Source organism: Myodes glareolus, chromosome 2, assembly GCF_982192425.1.
Source record: "Myodes glareolus chromosome 2, mMyoGla1.1, whole genome shotgun sequence".
In the NCBI taxonomy this organism is placed as follows: Eukaryota; Metazoa; Chordata; class Mammalia; order Rodentia; family Cricetidae; genus Myodes; species Myodes glareolus.
This window is the reverse complement of record NC_142027.1, coordinates 131,897,978-131,917,903: the sequence shown is the minus strand read 5'-3', so window position 1 is coordinate 131,917,903 and position 19,926 is coordinate 131,897,978. Positions and strand designations below refer to the sequence as shown.

The following is a 19,926-nucleotide window of genomic DNA, read 5'->3' as shown; positions in this document are numbered from 1 at the left end:
CTGTTCAAATAAAGAAAAGCTTTTTTTTTTTTTTTGAGATAGTATTTCATTATGGAGCCCAGAACTTGCCAGAACTTGCTATGTACAACAGGCTAGTTTTGAACTCACAGAGATCTGCCTATCTCTGGTGCTGCATACTGGAATTAAAAGTATGGACTACCATGTGTGGACTTTTCTGGTTTTATTTTTATTTTTTTTTTTTGGAGGGTGGGGGAGCCAGTATAGCCAGGCTCCTTCCTCAGCCTCCCATGCACTGAGATTACAGGCATGCACCATCACACCTAGTTCAAAAAGCTGGGTTTTTATTTTTTGGAGATAATTTATGTTTACTCTGTGTATGTGTCTAGCTATGCATAAGTTTATGCACATGAATGCCTTTGCCTGTGAAGACCAGAAGAGGACATCAGGCTCCCGGAGCTGAAGTTCCAGGAAGCTGCTCCCTGTTGTGGGGCGCTGCTGCTGCTGCTGCCTGCTGCGGGGCGCTGCTGCTGCTGCCTGCTGTGGGGCGCTGGGAACCAGCAGCGCTGGGAACCAAGCTCCTCTAAAGAGCAGCGCGTGCTGTCTCCCCAGCCCCTGAAAGGCCCCGCTAACCGCAGCTGCCTGTAGTCACACAGCTCAGAGGCACATGGACGACTTAACATGTCGAGGGAGCAGGCTGTGGATTCAGTAACTCAGCTGGCTAAGGAGAAGCTAAGGATGGTGCTTCTGATGTGGCAGAGCCACGAAGACTGCAGCATGCTTGAAGCCAGCTTGGGCTTTAGGGTGGGGGCCTTGTCCGTGTCCTCAAAGGAAAACAAACCACAAGCAGCAGAAAAAGAAGTAGGCACATGCCAGAGAATGGGTCTCCAGAAGCCCAGCTGCCAGGCCGAGGACAAGCAGGTAATTGGCAGGTACATGGCTGGTGCCATGTCCACTAGGCGCTGGGGCATGCGGCATGCACAGCTTTGGAGATGTCAGAACGTCAGAGTGAAAAACACACCTGAGAAAAGCTGGTGTGTCTCAATATGAACATCTCAGGGCACGACAGGGCACTCTGGGAGTGCTGGCTTAGAAAGGCACAACCACAGTGCCCAGCACACGACAGGTGTCCAGTTAGTGCCAGGAGAGCCTCTCTGAACTTGAAGCTGTAAGATAGTTAATGGGAGCCTTAACTTCCCCATCTGCAAAACAGGGACAATGACAGGAGCAACCTCACCAGCCTGCTGGGTGATGGAGCTCACTAGGGTGAACTGCTTAGTTCATGACCACAGTCACACCGCTCCTCGAGTAGTGCTGGCTGCCCTTGGGAAATCTCACCCTTTGCTTTACCTGGTATCAGCTGGAACATCTCTTCTACCAAGGGTGCCGGTTGAGGCCTCCCCCAAGCAGCTCCTGGGGCTGGACTATTACAACACACGCCTGGTGTAGTGGAGTAACCTCCAGACGCCAGAGGGGGCTTTCCCACCAGCCTCAGAAACTGAGGTGGCAGTGTTGGTGTGAACTGAGCCCCAGGCGAATGGCCTCCCTGAGAAGGAACAGTATGTTCCCCAGCTTGCCATTTCCAGATGCAAAACCGAAAGCCGCTCTAGATCCGCCTCCTGTGGTCGGAGCTCTGCACCGCTGCCGGCCAGGCAGATTCAACACTGACTATCTGTTGCACACCCATGCTGCGGCCTTCCTGCACTGACCTAGCTGTCGTGAGGATGGCAATGGGGCTCGGGAGGGCTGGGAGGTGGTGTGGGTCCAAGCGCATTGAGAGCAGCTCCTAAGGCCACTTCAGCTTGGCGAGATCGGTGATGTGGGATCCAGGTCCCGGAAGTCCAGCTGGAACCTCTCTTCTACCTCACCAAGTGGGAGCAGGGTGGCCCCACTGAGGGGGCAGGGTCTGTGTCAAAAACACAAAAACCTGGACTGATGAAATGGTTTAGCAGATAAAAGTAGGGACTGCCACGCCTGACAGACCCGAGTTCCATCCTTGGAGCCCACATGGTGGAAGGAGAGAATTACCTTTCCTGGGTCGTCTTCTGACCTACAGGCGCACACACTGTGGCGTGGGTGCCTCCCTAATTTGTTTAATGAAAGCATAAAAAAAAAAAAAAAAAGAACCGGGCAGGCATGGTGCACAGGCCTATAATCCCAGCCATTGCATGTAGAGGAGGCGGGAGCAGGAGCCCAGTGCCAGCCTCTGGTACGTGTAAGCCTGAGTTATAGCCTAGGCCACGCCAGAGAGTCTCAAATCAATCAATCAATCAATCAATCAAACAAACAAACACTGGACGACACATTGCACGGTGCGCCTGGAGGCTCACGGCCTGAAGGGCTCAAGCGCAATCCTGAGCTCTTGCCAAGCTCCTAAATCTTGCTTTTCTCATGTACACGAGGAAGGCGGATGGCAGGAAAGCTGGCTGACACTAACTGGGCTCACCAGCGTTCCAGGCACCAGGCTAAGCATACAATCTAAGATCAAGTTCAAGCAGCCATGAGCCCTAGGGCCATTGCACAAGCCTGTAGCCCATCTCCCTTTTTCCAGTCTGGTCCATTGTGCACAGAGGAGTCACAATTAACTGGGTGTGGTAGTAATCCCAAGCACTCCAGAGGAGGGGGCAGGAGGGAACTCCAATAGGCCAGCCTGAGTTACACAGTAAGGCCCGATCTCAAAAACAAGCAACCTCAGAAGAAATTCACAGGTATGCCAGCACCTAAGATACTAAGGCCTCCCCACTTGGAAGAAGCGGCGGGGGAGAAACATACATGGAAAAAGCTAAATCTTGTCCTGAGTAAAACCAAGGAGGCTCCAGAGCTTTCCATGCCAGCAGAGGGTCAAAACGCATCCCATCTTCCCAGAGATCAGCGTCATGCAAAAGATGGTTCCCATGACCCATTATTCTGAAAATAGACTTTCAAAAACACTTCTGTGTGTGACACACACGCATGTGTGTGTGTGGCACGCGTGAGAAGATCAGGCCACCTCCAGGAGTCATTTCTCTCCTCTCACTGTGACTTCTGGGGATGAAGATCAGATGGTCAGGCTTGCCTGGCTGGTCCCAGGTATATGGATCTCCTGGACTGGAGGGTAAGCTCCGTGAGACCAGACAAGGCTCAAACCTGGGCATGCTTCTTCACTATAGAACTCCTGGCTGATGGCCTCTGCCCAGCCCCTTTCCACCAAGATACTTGAAACGCAACTTTGAAAATAAATTATTTTGCAGGTCGCAAATTCAGTAAACTCCGAGGGACAGAGCAGATACTCAAGATGCGACCAAGACCTGCAGATGGCATGGAGCGCTGACTGCGACTTCACGAGCTGCTTTTATTCCCCCTTAAACAGCCACAGAAACTCTGACCTCATGTCCTGGTGCTCGAGGACATGGGAGGCCCAGGCGTCCTCCCCACCCCCAGGGAAGAATAGGCTGCAGCATCATAGCAAAATCAATGGATCCTTCTAACTTCTGTCAGTTGCAAGGCTGGCACGCGCCCACTGGAAAATGGCTGCTTTCTCTTGCTAGTCTGCCAAACGGTAAGTATTTCCTTTATTGGTTTCTGCTTTCTAATTTCTTTCGGAATACAGAGAAACTAAGGTATCGGATCATGGATCTGCATGGGTAGCAATGTCCCCAGAAGGTAGGAGAGCTGGGACTGAGCTAGCTGAGTACAACAGCACAGCCTGCAGTTCATCTCATTCCACTCTGTTCTCCCTGCCTGGCTCAGCTGGAAGGCTAGAAGAATGAGCGCTCCCACCCATGCCTCACCCATTTCCCAGAACCTGCAGAGGGTCCTCACCTCTGCCAAGCTGCGTCATGCAGGGTCCCTGAGGGTGTCCCACAGTGACGGACTCTGCGGTCCAGCCTCCAAGGCTCTGTGCTCCTAGGGACAATGTGGGTCCCAGACTGGTCCACAGCCTGGCTCCACCTTGCTCACCCACTGCCCCACCCTGATGGAAGGGTAAGCATGAGACCAATCTTCCCTCGCAAGAGTAAGGAAGGCCTTCCAGTTAGGTGACGGCAAGTCCTACACTGGACAATCCTAATACTGAAATTTACAGAGAAGAGCTCAGGATTATACCTTCAATACCACTTCACTTTACAAGATTGAGTGAGGGCCAATGAGTGAGGCTCAGCAGGTAAAGAACGGCACTTGCTGCTGCCATACCTGATGACCTAGGTTGAGCCCTCTGACCCCACATGGTGGGAGGGGAGAACCAACTGATGCTCTGCATTTGTGCAAATAAATAAATGTAAAAAAAATATTCAAGGAAGAGAAAAAAAGACTGATACCACCCTTGGGAAAACTAAAGAGGCCTTTCCTAGAGAATGGCTGCTCCCATAGACCAGGCACAGACGTGAGTGGCTAAGAGGCTACAGAGCAGGGCAGAGGCAGGGGGACCCGGGTGAGACCTTTACCATCCACCACTCAAATGACCTGAGCCATCATGGAAATTCTCTGCAGCTTGGCGTTCAGACCTGGGGACTGCAATAAATCACACCCGTGGCTTCCCCTGAGCACCCTGCTCATTCTGCCACGGCAATCAGTCCCTCAGCTACCTGGACTGCTCTGCTGGGTTCCCTGACAGCAGCCCTGGGTTCCGAGAATGAAGGCGCACAAGCCGGCCGCCGGGAGCCGTCTCCCCACCTCGCCCCACTCCTGCCACAGTCAGTGCAACAGCTGAAGAGAACAGAACGCGGAATGCGTGCCCTTCCTGGCTGCTGCTCCCACACTCCACTAGGGACACATGGGCCCAACTTGGAAGCGAAACTCCTGACTCATAATTCAGAGACAGTGTTAGAACAAAAGATAGCCAAGATTCTATTAGAGGAAGATCTGGAGACCACCTCCATTTCAAAATACTAACACGCCCATATCCCTGCACGACCTAAAAACTGTCTAAGGCCGTCGTCACTTCTGCATTGGACTGAAACCCGACAGAAACACGAGGTGGCTTGTGCAGCTCCTATATAGGGACAAACACACCCACAACGCCTTCCCGGGGCTTCTGCTGGAAGTCACGGACAAAGCAAGAGCCAGGCCTGCAGTTAGGACTCCACTGAAGACTGGAGAAGCAGGAGGGCTGCAGTGAGTTCAAGGCCAGTCTGGATGACTCGGCAAGTTCCAGAATGTCCTGGAAAAACAAACACCAACCCAAGACACAACGAAAGATAATGCTGAGTCTCAGGAATTACCCTGTCCTGGAGCAGATGAGATGACCACCCCCCTATATGTAAGTCCATTTATAGTTTAAAATAACTGTAATGCAATAGCATGGGAAAGAGGCAGGCACTGCATGAGAGTATAGAATCATTATAACAAACTGTTCACCAGCTCCCTCAGTGTCCCCTAAAACCCCAAGTGGCTGCTTTTGTCTGGGGCCAACACTACACTGTGCACGCGCATACCACACACACCATCTCTTGGAGGCTGACTGGCTTTGAGGTCCTGACCCTGGGGAGGGGTGGGCTCACTTACTGCTTTGCCATCTTGGCCTTGCTTTCGCCATAGCTTCCCAGCTGTGTATTCGCGGTGACATTTTTCAAGCTCCTTGTTGGATGAGGCCGGGATCTAAGCTGCTGGCAGCTCACCGCTGTGTCTGCAAAGGTCACTTTTAGATTAACCAGCCCCTACTGTTTAAAAATATCCCCCAGAGCATTTAACCTTCAAGGCTCTGACTGAATGACCAGGCTGACCCATGCAGGGAGGAAAAGGAAACTGCAGCCTTGTCCTGGGCTGCGCTCCCCGGGGAACTGGTCCACCCCTCAACCCCACAGATCATTTTATTTCCAAATTCCTAGGGACTTAAACAAGAGCCAGCTAAAGCCCAAAGTGTCACAAGCAACAGGGGGAGGTGACTCTGACCTGTGACAGAAGTGAGTCCACACACGGTGAGCGAGAGAGGAAAAGACACCCAAAGATGGCCTGGTAGCCCTCCCCAACACAGTTTCAGGGGGACCCTCTGCAATCGTGTCCTGCTCAGGAAATATTTCTAACTTTTCTTGGGATGTGAGGATTAAAAAACAAGGCTGCCTTATTCGGGATTGGCTGGCTCGGGAGAGGGCTGAGCAGAACAGAGGAAGCCGGCCCATGCTGAAGTCACAGGGTGTTCTGAGACATGCGGGCCAAAGGTCACCTCCAGGTCCCAACTGGAACTGGCAGAAGACAAGAAGCCACATGGCAGCACTGTGCTCAGACGAAGGGGGACAGTAGTATAGGGTCTCAAATTCTGTCCCCATGGCTGCGCTATGCTGTAAGGCCAGTGAGGCGCACGGAGTCAGTACAGGAGGGTTTTGGCCACTCCTGGGACACCTGCCACCCTGCCTGGGCTACTTCACTTGTGGGCTTATTTTCCAGCTAGGAAAAGTCAACATTCACTGTTGTTTTTTTTTTTTTTGGGGGGGGGGGTGTCTCCAACAGGCTTTGGGGCAGGAAGCAAACTTTAACTCCTGTCCTCTTGAGCTGCAGTGTAGACCTGCACCATAAGCACACAGCTGGGAATGGAGGGTGAAGCCCAGGACTAGCACAGTAGCCTAGCCTCATTCCCAAACTGTTAGCGGAGCTCACATGATCACCAAAGAGGTTCCCTGGAAAGTGCATCTTCTGGAGAGCTGAGTGACTTAAGGCATTTCAGACAAGCCCACCAAATACATCCCTTCTCCTGCTGAGGATGCAGTAAGCAACACAGCTCTTGCTGACTTGCCGGCCCTTTTCCAAGGGCCCAGGTGCTCTACCCAGCACTCTTCCCTTCTCTCCCAGGGACCTTGCAATTATGATCTAGGCAGGGGGTTGAGTGACGAGATTATCCAGCTTTGTCACCAGGCTAACGTGAGTTCAATCTACAGAGACATCTCCATTTGCTCGGCTTGATTGGGAAGGGGTGGGGCGGGATAGGTGTCCTCAAGTTGACTTGGGCTAACTCAAGTGTCTCTCGGTTACCCCCATCCATCATAAAGTTTTGGAAGGCTGGAAAGCTGCTAGTATCACATACATACCCAAATTCTGCTTCTCCACTGGAGCCCGAGACTATTCCAGGAGAGGACTGAAGAGGGCCTGGCGTTCAGAGCGGAGAACTCACCAACAACTCCGTCAACTTTGCCCTTCTGGGCTCAGGCCAAAACCAGGGGATGAACTTTCACACAATTACTTTATAACTTGGGGTTCCCAGGATGACATTTGCATAACTGACTTCCTAGCCCCAGAGGGAGGTGACAGTAACCATTTTTTTCAGGCAGGTCTTCTCAGGCCTCCTATACTGTGCTGCAGAGGGGCCTCTGCTACCTGGCTGTGTGGACTGATTTACATGCATCCTCATACAAGGGTCAGCGAGCTGTGCCAGGCAGGCAGTGTCTACACTAACATGTTGAGGAGGAAGCTACTGGACACCCGAAAGCCATATGAAATTCACGCCATTTACACAGCCTCACTAGCGCCTTTACATACTGTGTCCTTGGCTGTTTCTCTCAAGACCCTAGTGGTTCCAAGACTAGACGCTGCAAATGTAAACATTTAAACCTGCCCTGCCCACCCCATTGTTTACTTTTGTACAGTACTAAAGAACACACCTGCAATGTGGAATTCCCCCAAAACTACTACATGCACCTCATGAGGCTTTTGTTGTATCTGATTAACTTGTGTCTTTGCAGGGGGCAGAGTTGGGAGGGTCACACATCCTTTAAGATGCTCAGGCGTGGTGTCCCACACCTATATTCCTGAACTTGGGAAGTTGAGGCAGGAGGATTGCCGTGAGTTCAAGGCCAGTGTGGGGTAGAGGAAACTCTACCATTTCACCTTCCAGAATGTTCTATTACATTTCCACATCTATTTGCTATTATATTATTCATCTTTTACTGTTGAGACAGCCCTGCTATGAAGCCCAGGCTGGTATCAAACTCCAGATCTTCCTACCTCAGTCTAAGCCAGTGGTTCTCAACCTTCCTGATGCTCTGACCCTTTAATACAGTTCCTCATGTTGTGGAGACTCCAACCATAGAATTATGTTCGTTGCTGTTGTAAATATCTGCCGGGTGGTGGTACACACCTTTAATCCCAGCACTTGGGAGGCAGAGATAGGTAGATCTTTGTGAGTTTGAGGCCAACCTGGTCTACAAAGCGAGTTCTGGGACAGGCTGCAAAGCTAGAGAACCCAGTCTCAAAAACAACAAAAAAGTTTGTAAATATCTGATACAGCCCCTGTGAAAGGGTTGTTTGACCCCTACAGGGGTCGCAATCTCACAGCAACTTCAACTTGGTTGAGACAAGGTTTCTCTGTGTAGTCCTGGCTGTCCTGAAACTAGCTCTGTAGACCAGGCTGGCCTCAAACTCAAGAGATATGCCAGCTCTAAAGTGCTGGGACTAAAGGCAAGTACCACCACCCAGCTAGTGTCGTGCATTTTCTTAATGACTGATACAGAAGGCCCAGTTCAGCACACTGTGTGTGGTGGCTCCCCTGGGCTTGTGGTCCTGGATGCTATAAAGCAAGCTGAGCAAGATACTAAGCAGCAATCCCTCGTGGTCTCCCCATCAGTTCCTGCATCCACATTCTTGCCCTGATTTCCCTGGAAGTGTAAGATGAAGCAAATCTTTTCTTCCCCACGTGACTTCTAGTATATCATAGCATAGTAACCCTAAGGCTGAGTGTTTCACCTGCATGTGTATCTGTGCACGTGTATAGCTGGAGTATAAAACTCAGGTCCTCCTGCAAGGACAGCCAGTGCTCTTTACTACTTAGCCACCTCTCCAGCCTCTTTTGATTTTTTTTTGAAGATTTATTTTATTGCATATACACCATTCTGCCTCCATGTATGCCCACATGCCAGAAGAGTGTGTCAGCTCTCATTACAGATGGCTGTGAGCCACTATGTGGTTGCTGGGAATTGAACTCATGACCTCTGGAAGAGCAGCCAGTGCTCTTAACGACTGAGCCATCTCTTCAGCCCCTCTTTTGATTTTTTAAAGACAGGGTTTCTCTGTGTAGCCCTGGCTATCCAAGGACTGAGATCTACCTGCCTCTGCCCACCAAAGGTGTGTGCCACCAATCAATGGCTCTCCTCTTACAGACCTACACAGGAAGTGTCCCCCTAGCTGGCATAGATGGGCCTCTCACTTTGCCTTTGAGCATGGGAATTCAGCACATGGCTCTGGGGTGGACCTGACAAGGCCAGTGGGCAAACTCCGGCGTCCTCCTCCTCAGGGAGTCTGTCTGTTGCCCCTGAACACGGAATCTCAAGCCACCTTCTGTAGACAAGGCCAGGAAGGAAGCACCGTTTCTAAACTGGGCCTACAGCCACTCTGCAAACTCTGCAACTTGGGGCCTACTGTGCACACCCACGGGAACCAAGCCGTACCCTGTTCCTTGATTCATTTTGCTTTCTTCCTCAAACACCAGTGAATTGAACCTTCATTTAGATGGCCCACCTGACAGCCGCTTGGGCCACCTGTAAGGCAATGGAGTCAGTCATACCCGAATCTCCTATTCCCAAGAACAGAAACTCACAGATCAGAACTCAGCCAGGATCCCCAAAGGCTTGCTTCCCCCCAGAAAACTGTTTCTTTGGGGTCCCAGCAGACCTCTACCCTGGCCAACCTACCCACAGCAGCAGTGTACTGCTCCAGGCTGGCAGTGGGTGGTCCTGTGGAGAGCTACACATAGGCCATAAGGACAAAGGGCTGCTCTTCCTGCAATCAGTGGTTGCTATGGTGACAAAAAGCAGCACAGGGTACCCACGAATAAATGCTAAAGAACAGTCAGCACAAATCCAAACTCAAGTCTTTATTATCCTGCCCAGGCAGGGTCACTTCTCTAACCAGCTGGATCTACTGAATCCAGGGTGAGGTATAAACTTAGATTGTCTCCTAAAAAAAAAAAAAGATGTACTTGCCCAGCTCGTAAAAGACAATATCCTCCAGTGTTGCAGAAAAACATAACCTGCCTGAATTCAGTCCATAAAAACCAGGACCCTGGGGTTGGATCCCCAGCTCTACACACAAACCAACATCTAGCCATCTGCTGTGGGAAACCCCAACTCCAGAGGCAGAAGAACCACCCCCCCCCCCATTTAAAACAAAAATAAACCTGTCCTCTGCTTTGCTCAACTCACTAGTTGCTTAAGGCAAAAATCTAGACAAGCAGCAGCCACTTCTCCTGAGCCCCGGAAAGCACACACTCACTCCCTTTGTAATCACGAACAGTCTCACTTTCTATCCTGATTTCTCAAGATCGCAAAACACCCTTTTAAGACATAAGGGCCTGAACACCTTGTAACCTCTAGTCTAAAGGCAAAAGTAAACAGCAGTAGGTGCCAAACTTTTAGCTGATCAAAAGGTACAAATCTCTCCCCCAGCCCAATACAGCCCAGAGGGCCAAGTATGTGACTGGACCGTGAGGAGCCGCGTGCGTGGCTAGGCCACCCTGACTAGCCCAGAGTTCCAACCTAGTGCCAGTCGAGGCCTGGTTGCTGAAGCTGTGGTTTCTGCAGCCTGATTGGCACGTGACTGCTTTACAGAGATCTTTCCATTGTCTTCACACACAGAGACTTAACAGGGACATTTCCAGTGACTTCTAAACTGGCCAATGCTTCAGTGGCAGTAGTATCTCAGAGCCACTATTGGAGACCGGTGGCCCGCACTGCAGATCATAGCTCCTTCCAGTTGATGGGCCTCTTGCCAGACTTCTGGAGTAGTTCATTGGCTTTAGAAAAATGTCTACATCCAAAGAATCCCCTGTACACCGACAGTGGGGAGGGATGGGCTGTTTGCAGGACATGGTGACGCTTCTGAAAAAGAACAGAGTTCAGTGTGGCAGCTGGCACCTTCTCAACACAAGCATGGCCACTGTCCCTCTAGACCCTGTGCACGCTCTGCCCTGCCCACCTTCTGCAGCGTATTCAGCCCCAGCACTCACAAACTCGAGGCTCAGCTTTGCTGAGCTCACAGGCATAGGGCAACATCTGCAATGGCAGACAGGTGGCCACATCTTACTACCCAGTTATTCCTGCTCTGACCATCGTCAGGTGACATCTGCTATGAAGCAGCAGTGATTCTAAGTTTACCCCCCCTCTAGGCAGCTGAGTTGCTTCACACAGTGCTGGAAACAGAACCTTGGCCCTCTGAAAGAGTAGTTAAGTGGGACTAAGTGCTGAGGTTTCTCTCCATTTGAGACTGTCTAGCTCAACACTGGGTGACTATGTCCCACCCTCAAAAGTCATTCTGAGATTTGACACACACCAGGTTCAGTCTCACTGCAGTTTGGATGCAGCTGCTCCCAGAGGCCCTAGATAGCTTCCTCCAGTCCTCTCTCCCCACCTCTGCCCCACTGTCTACATCCACAGGCAGCCATGACTACAGAAATAGTGGCATCCAGCCCAGGAGGCAATGCGAAGCAGTATTGGGACATTTTAGGGGCACAGGTGACTAGACTCACTGGTAAGACAGGATTTACTGGGAAGATGGGTAAGAGGGTTCAAGGAAGACACTGCCTGAGGTTCTCATCTCCGTGACTTGGTGACAGGTGGGTCAGGAGAAGATGCAAGCGCTCTGGTGCTGCTGGGAACTCACAAGCAGCCCTTCTGCTCAAGCGCTCACTGCCCACGGCATTTGCGAGTAAATCTGTCTGATTCAGTGGAAGGCCTGTGTTCTGTATGGTCCCAAGTTTCTCGGAAACAGGATATTTGCCTTATTCATCAAGTAGTGCATGACGTGCAAACAGGGTGCCAGGGACCATGGTGTCCTTAGCACAGGGCAGGTTAATGCTTCTATTATATTACATCCCTGTCAGTTGGAACCTGATTCTAATTACAATGGATTTTACACACAGTGTCTCACTGCACTCAAGTAGGGACCCGAGGCTCCCCGGCTCTCTGTGAAGCAGTTAGAAGACACATACCCTATCGATGGCACTGCCCTTCTTCTGAGCATAAGAGCCCCACAGCAGGAAGACCAGGCCAGTCAGGTTCTGGTTTAGCCAGGACACAACTGCATCAGTGAACTGCTCCCAGCCTCTCTCCTTATGGGAATTGGCCTGGTGGGCGCGGACAGTGAGGACAGCATTGAGGAGGAGGACACCTGTGAACAGGATGGAGAAGTCAGGAGGCAGCACAAACAAGCTCTACAGAGGGTGACACCAACCAAGCTGCTCACAATAGACCCAGCGAAGAAGTGAAATTGGGCCATATAAACTTACAACATGACCAGCAGTGACCCCTGAGCCAGATTCAGGACTCTTTGTTTCATATCTGCCCCCTTAGCACCTTCTAGTTTTAGGTAGTAAACAAAAAACCAAAGTGTTCAGAAATTCATATGCTAAGTAATTTTAAAGAACCAGAAGAGAAAATGGGCCCAAAATAAGTTGATGGCAACAAAATCAAACTGTTAGAAGCCAAGAACAAACTGCCAGGAGCAAGTGTGTTGGAACTGTAACTACAAAGGTTAAGAGTGGCTGAGGAGGAGCTGAAGAGACGGCTCAGTGGTTAACAGCATTGACTGCTCTTCCAGAGGACCCAGGTTCAAGTCCCAGCACCCACACATGGCAGCTCACAACTGTCTGTAATTCTAGTTCCAAGGGACCTGACATCCACGGCAAACACCAATGCACATTTGAAAAAGAAGCAGAAAAGAGTGGCCGAGGACAACACGGGGTAAAAAGGCTCCAGATCTTATCAGAGTCCTCATTACAGGAGGGCCAACTTTGGAAAATACAGCAATGGGAATGGAGACAACTTAGCAGTTAAGAGCATACCAACCCTCACAGAAGACCTGGATTTAACCCCATTTGGGCAGCTTACAACTGCCTCTTAACTCCAGCTCCAGGGAACTCAGTGCCTCTGCCCTCCACCAACATTAGCACTCAAGCACACACACACCTATACACACAGGCACACAGGGACAGAGGGACAGACAAGAAACACAAGAGCAGGCTACTGGCATTGGTCCCAAAAAAGCCTAGCTAGGCCCGGTTACCTTGTCTGGCCCACCCCGACAAATCCCCATGGCCAGGATGAACAAAACCATCGATGTCTGTAGACAGCTCTTTAAATATGTTTTCCAAACTGAAACCAAGGCAGAGAAAAGGACAATCAACCAGAATCCCCAGCAGTTTATAAATACAAATCTCCACGCGGGCTTGACTAGGTTAGAAACAAAAAGCCTGGATGGCATGGGAAGAGACAGACACCCACAACCCTGATGGCCACCTACTACAGACCTCCTCCGTGGTCTGCACTCAGACTGGAAATCAGAATAGCACCGTGGAAGAACTGAGTAGGGCAGTCCCAGTCCACCTTTTAGTTCTCGGTAGATGCACCCCCCCAGCAGTGCCAATCCTCAATGACCCAGCCATCCTGACCATACACCTATGACCTGACTGATGCCAGCTGCACCATGGAGTACCTGGGTGGAGGTGGAACTGGTCTTTGCACACTGAAGCAGAGCCCGTGAGCTTGATTAGGGCCGTGATAAGGATCCTGTCCCAGAATGACAACCTTCACCTGTGAACGCAAGTATCAGACAACACCGGGTTCAGTTCAGAGCAACACACGGTGGACACACAGGACAGTACAATGAACAGTGGAGCCCCACTAAAGGCCTAACGGAGGACCCCAAAAAGAACAGTCCACCACATGCTAGCAGCCCCAATAATACCCCACCCTTCACTCAGTGGCCTCGGTGTAATGGCCCCTTAGGACAGTCTGGTGTTTCTTCGCTTCTCACACGACAAAACTTGGTAACATGCGGAACCACTCAGAAAATATACCGAGGAGGGACCATCCTAGCCCATCACACGTTAGCACCACAGAGGGGTAGGGGGAGGTGGTCACTGCAAGCTAAGCACTTCTCGGTACCCATGGAAGTCCCTGTAGCACACGGACCACCACCTTTGTGGATGACAGCGTCAAAAGGCTAGACACTCCTGGCCTGTTACCACTTACTGTGCTGGCTCTCCCAGGCAGTCAGCCTGCTCTCTTATGGGAAAACACTGCTGGGCAAAGGAAGAGCCAACCTGAGCTTTCACAGACCGGCACCCAGATCCCTCCCAACAGCCGATGCCCGCAGGACTGAATGGGCAACATGCTGAGAACGAGGCCAGGTAACAAGCACTGGAGTAGCTGGCTAGCCATGAAGGCTGGTGCCCTTCTCAGGTGTGGAAAGGCTGACCCCTGGACACAGACCCTGTCCTTTCCAGCATTTCCACATGGCTAACACCCGTTCCCTTAGAATTCAGCTGCAGGCTTTGATTCCCACCACGCAGCTCTGTGCCTGCCTCAGTGCCAGGCAGTTGTGTCCTCCACGAAGAACCTGATCACACAGAACTTTCCTGCTTTAGGACTCCAGGGATGGGACAAGGACAACTGTGGACAGAGTCCCTGGTTTCCCTGAGCCTGTGTGTTCCCCACAGAAGTCCCCAGCAGAGGCTGAGAGGACCCAGGGGTCTAAGAACTCAAGAACAAGGAACCCCATGTTTCACTTCCTGAGGGTCAGGCATGGCTGCAGCCCAATGGCTTCACCATCTACTTTATAGCTCCTGGGGTAAGGCATTCACTAACCCTAACAATGACAGGCAGAGGCAAGGCTGGGGCGCAAGACGTCCTGCTTAAAGAGCAGCCTGGGGGGCTGGAGAGATGGTTCAGTGGTTAAGAGCATTGCCTGCTCTTCTAAAGGTCCTGAGTTCAATTCCCGGCAACCACATGGTGGCTCACAACCATCTGTAATGAGGTCTGGTGCCCTCTTTCTGGCCTGCAGGCATACACACAGACAGAATATTGTACACATAATTAAAAAAAAAACCAAAAACAAAAAAACTGGATCTGATGTAAACCAAGCTAACATCCTATTTAAAAAAAAAAAAAAGAAAGAAAAAAAGAGCAACCCGCATGCTGTGCTCGCGCAGTTCATGCAGCCACAGCACACACTGAAGTGAGTGACTAGTGGGTGTGCAGACTCTACGTGTGCCACCCAAGCCTTCAGACCAACTCCAACAGAGGAGAAAGCTGGGAGGGGTGGGGTGGGGCTGGGCCTCTTTATTTTCTCCAGACGGGTTTCTTTCTTTCCCTGTGCAGCTGACAGTCCTGGAACTCACTCTGTTCAGGCAGCTCTCAAACTCAGAGATCTGACCACCTTTGCCTCCAAGTGCAGGAATTGAAGGTATGCACCATCACCACCCAGCCAGGAGGAGCAACGTCTACTGCTCTACAGCTATAGTAGCCTCAGTTGACAACAATCACTTATTTTAAATAGGAGCAAGAACTGGAATGTTTCCAAAACAAAGCAAAGATAAGGGCTGGAGATGGTGCTCTTGCAGGAGACCTAGCATCCACACGGTCCTCTTCTGGCCTCCAAAAGGTCTGCATACATGTGCTGCAGACATACACATTCAGACAAAAATGTACAAAAAAATGTTAAAGTCTTTATTAGAAAAAAGGAAAACAAGAAAAAATAAATGTCTGGGGTAACAGCTGTGCAATGTCACCAAACCTGTTAAGTACATACAATCAATATGTATTCATCAAAAATAAAAAAATATGGGGCTGAAATGCTTCAGCAGGTAAAGCTACTTGACTACAAGTCCAATGTCCCGAGTTCAATCCCAGAACCTAACGGAGGAGGGAAGAAGACTCCCTTAAGTTTCCCTCTGGAAGAGAAAGGAGGGGCTGTAGAGAGGACCTGGGTTCTATCCCAGCACCCATGTGGCGGCTCAGACCTGACTACAACTCCAGTTCCAGGGATCTGACACTTACACAGATATACATGCAGGGAAACACCAATGCACATAAAACAAGAAGTATTTTTTTTTTAATGCCATACACCAAAGCTCTCGAGAACTAGACAGTCCAAGGGAATGAAATGAATCCACCTTCAAAATGTTGAGACGAACCAAGCACTCAGGCTACAATTCCGGCTATCTGAGAGGCTGAGGTTGTGCATCAAAATTTAAGGCTGGGGGTCTGGAGAGATGGCTCAGAGGTTAAGAGCACTGACTGTTCTTCCAGAGGTTCTGAGTTCAATTCCCAGCAAGCACATAAGATCTGGTGCCCTCTTCTGCACCAGAAAACACATGCAAACAGAATGTTGTGTACATAACTAATAAATAAATCTTAAAAAAAAAAACAATAAGGCTGTGGTTCAATGGTAAGGCATAATACTGACACCATGAGCTCGACTCCCCAGCACTGCAAGAATCAAACACAACAGAAAAAACAAAACTAAACCAGAAATTTAAGGTCGGCCTGAGTATGTTCAAAGCCAGGTTGGGTAACTCAGATCACCGTCAAAATGAAATGGGTACAGTTGCACAGCCTTGTGAAATCCTGGTTCAATCCTCAGCACAGCCAGCAGCAAAGGCTAGGAAAGGCAATGCTAGAGTTCCCAATGGTAGACCCTCTAAGCGGGAGGGAATGCAGTCAGTTCAGCTCAAGCAAACTGTGGTTTCAGGGGCCACACTCGACAGCGGTCTGCACCTGAGCAGGGCTGGGACACTCAGGTGAAGGTTTTTGGATATTTACTCATGAGTAACTGCTCACTTGCTCTACTCCTTACCAGTCTGAGAAAGGCTGGCTGAGGAAAACAAGAAGAGTGGAGCCACCAGGAAACTCCAGTCACCCACGCCACCAACAGAAGGATGGCTGAGAACGAGCTGTCCAATGGACGGTCATTCAGAGAAATGCAGGCATGCTACCTGAAACAAGTATCCCAGGCTATCCTTCCTACCTCGGTATAAGATATAACAGCACTTGCTTTTGCCTTTTATTTTGTTGAGTCAGGGTCTCAAGTAGCCCAGGCTGGCCTCCAAGCCCCAAGTTCTGAGATTATGAGTAGGTGTTAACTTCTTCGCATTTCCCCCATAACGCGCATAATACAAACGGAAAGACCCTCACTTCTCCGTTCCCACTGCCTATGATCAAGAGACTGAAATAACCTTGGGGTCACATATAACAATGAATTTAAAAGAAAAAAGTGAGCATGCAATGTGTACATATATTTTTCCTGTTGTTTTGGAAATAGACGATGGTTTATGGAATCCATCCAGAGGTTGAGTGCCATGGCTCAGCACAGCTCTGCATCGGCCACACAAACGAGCCTCACACTTCAGGGTCATTTAGTACCAAATCACTGCCTGTGGCTGAGGCTGTCCTACCCAGACCCCAGCCTCACTTACATCTCGGATGTCACACATCTGGGTCCACGTGAACACCTGCTCCGGAGGTGGATAGACCTTGTGATGTTTTCTCTCTTCAGCAACAAAGCCCATTAGCTGATTTCAAAGATAAACAAGACTTAAAAGCAGGTTCTCACAGGAAGCCATAAAAATTAGGTTTAAAAACCTTTTTATAAAGCGTGTTTGAAGTCTCGTTTGGTTCTTTGTATGATTTAAACTCAATTTTTTTTTTTTACCCTGGGCTGGATTAAGGTTGATTCCCCAAGCTGCTTTCATTTCACTGCCCCCCCCCCCGCCTCTCTGCCCCCCCCCGCCCCCAACAACGTCTTTTGGGAGCCCAGAGTCTGGGGCACCCCAGTGGCAGCTTCTGACCCTCCAGGCTACAGCTTTCGATTTGAGATTATAGCCCGAGGCCTTAAACCTTCTTTCCCTGACTTAAAAAAAGGCCAAAGGTAATTTCACTCAGTCTGGTTGGGGGTTTACTACGCCAGGGTTTTCTGGCGCGCCAACCAAGTGGCTTACATGAGGCCACGAGGGCAGCTGGCGCCAAGCGCGCCAACCGGAGTTCAATCCCAGATGCACGTGAAAAGGAGACTCCCCAAATTGTCCTGCACAGTACTCTTCCCCATAGGAATACCAAGCCAGAAAACCACCTTCCAGTCCTTGCTTTAACCCAAATACTAGGAGGCCGAAAGACAGCCACCCGCAAACGCAGGCTGCACCCGCGCGCCCACCGACCTTGACGAAGTACGGCTTCCCGAACTCTCCGCTCAGGTGCTGTTTCCAGCTCTCGCCGAAGCCGGCAGGCACGTTGCGAGCGGCGAGCCTGAGCAGGGCCGCGGCCTTGTTCCTCTGGATGCGGACAAGCTGCTCCTCGCTGAGCGGCGACGAGGGCGGCTTGGCCGGCTCGTCCTGCCCGACCCGGGCCTTCTTGGCGGGGCTGGCCTGCCAGGAGTCGGGATCGGAAGTAAGACTTCGCGCCCTTGCCCTCCTCGGCGCGCGCAGCCCCCGCGCCAACCCCAAAGGTCGCGGCCCGAAGATGCCCATGGTTGATCCGACCTGGGCCGAGCAGACCCCGGCTGAGCCGCCGCCGCGCCCCGCCCGCCTACGCGCCTAAAGCCCACGTGGCCTTTTCGCGGCAAAACCGCTCCCGCCCCCTGCCGCCTGTGATTGGACCCCATGAAGGGAGGGGCGGGAACGCTGCACGCCAATTGGCTCGGCGGAGGCCGAGCCCTGTCCCCATTGGTTGGCGTCTCGGCATGGCGGCCGCCGACGCGCGCGGCTGTTTTGAACTCGTAAGGCAGCCGGGTCTAGCCGAGCAGCGGCGTGCACGGAGCTCCTGACCGGTACCCCACGCAGCTCCACACCCATCCCCGCACTGCCCCGCACGCCTCACCGCATCGCCGCTGTCCTCGGCAGCCACGTCTCCCTTTGGGGTGGGCTCGGGGCTGCGCGTGCTCCGCTTTCCAGTGGGGGTCGGGGAGAAGAAGGAGTAGAGGGTTTTCTGGCCGATCATGCCTGCACCGGGGACCGAGCTCCGGGACACTTGGAGCAGTGTTCACGGTTGGCGCTCCGTCGACGGCGCCAGTTCGAGTCGGGGGCGGGGAAGCTGGCAGGACTGGGGCGGTGGGGCCCAACGCGCATGTGTGGGAGGGGCTGCGGCACCGCCCCTGGCGAGGTGGGGCTTGCGAAGCCCATCCTCCTCCGCGCACAGGTCTCTCAGGTCTCACTGTTGTTGCTGCTCACGGTGAAGATTAGATTTGTTCCTCCGTCCCCGGAACATCTCCCTTCCTTCCTCCCTTTCAGTCTTGGGTTTGAACTCTGGGCCTTCGTGCATGCTGAGCAGCCACTTGACCACCGAGCTACACACCCCCTTGGCTCTGTCTATCTCATGCACTTAGTTCCCCACATTCAGACCATAAACATCTTTCAGTTATCCCCAAATCTAGACTTGAACGATCCCAGCTGTTCATTTCTACTGAGTGATCTTTTGAGGTGTAGATTAAACCTTGACTACTGCCCAGGAAAAACCCTCCTATGCCGCTGAGTGGCTGTACACCTAGTAACCCCAGCATTTGGGAGGCGGAGGCAGGAGGATCAGAATCTCAATGCCTATCTTGGTTTGTTAGAGGCCAGCCTGGCCTACAGCTTCCAAATCTTAACTCCCGACACCCTAGCAGTTCCCCAGCCGTCCCTCTGAGATCTTCACACCCGATGCACTTTGTTCTCGAAAGCAAAGCTTCAGTCCCGGCTTAGGACCCTCCCCGTGAGGTGTTCTGCCCAACCCCCCAGCCTGTCACCCTGCTCACTTCCGTACTGTACAAAGTAATCTTATTTCTTACATTGCCCTTTTCCTGTTTCCATCTCCAAAATACGGTGTGCGTGAGACAGGACCTGGGTTTTGCTGGAGGGTGCCAGAGTTCAGGACAGGAAGTACTTTTAGGGACAGGAAGTGCTTTTTAGGTAGTGAGCCGCCATCACGGAGCGCATGTGCTCCAACAAGCTGCAGATGATAGATACACTTTTCCTCCGGCCGCGCGACCCCATAACCACCCTCCTGGATGTTTTCTCAAGTGAGGTAAAATCACAGAATAAGTCTGAGCCTGAAGAGGGATTTTGCTGTGTCACCTAGAGCCAGAAGTGACTGCCACACTGTCTTTATATTGTGCTTTCTCCATACACCAGAACACTAACCCAGCAATGAAAGGGAGACACTGGTACAAACGGCACTTATGTTTGTATATAATATATACACATAATGTTCGTACTTAATGCTAGAGACAAAAAGCAACATAGTTCTATCTAAAAGTTTACAA

The 19,926-nt window shown here is 51.2% G+C and overlaps 2 protein-coding genes across 3 annotated transcripts in view; both read right to left on the bottom strand.

The window, feature by feature from the left end:
• Acacb (acetyl-CoA carboxylase beta) overlaps positions 1-5,986 on the bottom strand; it is a 102,826-nt gene extending 96,840 nt beyond the window's left edge. For both annotated transcript variants that reach the window (XM_087903722.1, XM_087903724.1), the window contains exons 1-2: positions 5,827-5,986; positions 5,440-5,560 (exon numbers count right to left, since the gene is read on the bottom strand). The gene's annotated coding sequence lies outside the window, so the exon portion shown is untranslated. The remainder of the gene's footprint in view (positions 1-5,439; positions 5,561-5,826) is intronic.
• A 3,727-nt stretch (positions 5,987-9,713) lies between these two features.
• Ung (uracil DNA glycosylase) lies at positions 9,714-18,723 on the bottom strand. Its single transcript, XM_087903720.1, has 7 exons — positions 18,507-18,723; positions 17,849-18,055; positions 17,111-17,206; positions 13,348-13,445; positions 12,919-13,007; positions 11,846-12,024; positions 9,714-10,736 (listed from the first exon to the last, which is right to left on the bottom strand). The coding sequence occupies exons 1-7, from the start codon at positions 18,624-18,626 to the stop codon at positions 10,596-10,598; spliced, it is 930 nt and encodes a 309-aa protein (XP_087759846.1). The 5' UTR covers positions 18,627-18,723; the 3' UTR covers positions 9,714-10,595.
• Between the last annotated feature and the right edge of the window lie 1,203 nt (positions 18,724-19,926).

Excerpts from the sequence above, each read along its gene's own strand:
- Ung (XM_087903720.1), bottom strand. The coding sequence starts at position 18,626 with ATGATCGGCCAGAAAACCCTCTACTCCTTCTTCTCCCCGACCCCCACT. Across the intron at positions 13,446-17,110 it reads AGATGTGTGACATCCGAGAT|GTGAAGGTTGTCATTCTGGG; the intron begins GTAAGTGAGGCT and ends TTGCGTTCACAG. Across the intron at positions 10,737-11,845 it reads AGGGCAGTGCCATCGATAGG|AAGCGTCACCATGTCCTGCA; the intron begins GTATGTGTCTTC and ends GTTCTTTTTCAG.